This window comes from Bison bison, unplaced genomic scaffold, assembly GCF_000754665.1.
Source record: "Bison bison bison isolate TAMUID 2011002044 unplaced genomic scaffold, Bison_UMD1.0 scf7180017849245, whole genome shotgun sequence".
Taxonomy (NCBI): domain Eukaryota; kingdom Metazoa; phylum Chordata; class Mammalia; order Artiodactyla; family Bovidae; genus Bison; species Bison bison.
This window is the reverse complement of record NW_011479818.1, coordinates 4493-4978: the sequence shown is the minus strand read 5'-3', so window position 1 is coordinate 4978 and position 486 is coordinate 4493. Positions and strand designations below refer to the sequence as shown.

Sequence of the window (486 nt, the reverse complement as noted above, 5' to 3'; positions counted from 1 at the left end):
TCAGTGGAAAGGAACTGTTCTGGATCAAGTGCCTATAAATCCTTGCCTTTATCTGATAAAATATGATGGAATTGACTGTGTATATGGACTGGAACTTAACAGAGATGAAAGAGTTTTGTCTCTTAAAATTCTTTCTGATAGGGTGACATCAACTCAAGTCAGTGATGCAAACCTTGCAAATACTATAATTGGTAAATCTGTGAAACATATGTTTGAGGATAAGCATGGTTCTAAGGATGAATGGAGAGGAATGGTCTTAGCCCAAGCACCGATCATGAAAGCCTGGTTTTATATTACCTATGAGAAAGATCCTGTCTTGTACACATACCAACTTCTAGATGATTATAAAGAAGGAGATCTCCATATCATACCAGAGTCCAATGAGTCCCCTCTCACAGAAATGGAGCCAGGAGAAGTTGTATATGGTCTGATAGGTAAACATGTGGAATATACCAAAGAAGATGGCTCCAAACAGATCGGAATAGT

At 38.3% G+C, this 486-nt stretch overlaps 1 protein-coding gene across 1 annotated transcript; it reads left to right on the top strand.

Moving 5' to 3' along the window:
* Nucleotides 1-4: 4 nt before the first annotated feature.
* Nucleotides 5-484, top strand: LOC104993473 (spindlin-2B-like; the record flags this gene model as incomplete). Its single annotated transcript, XM_010846763.1, has 1 exon — nt 5-484. A coding segment is annotated over one exon (480 nt), but the record flags the coding sequence as incomplete, so codon positions are not given.
* Nucleotides 485-486: the final 2 nt, after the last annotated feature.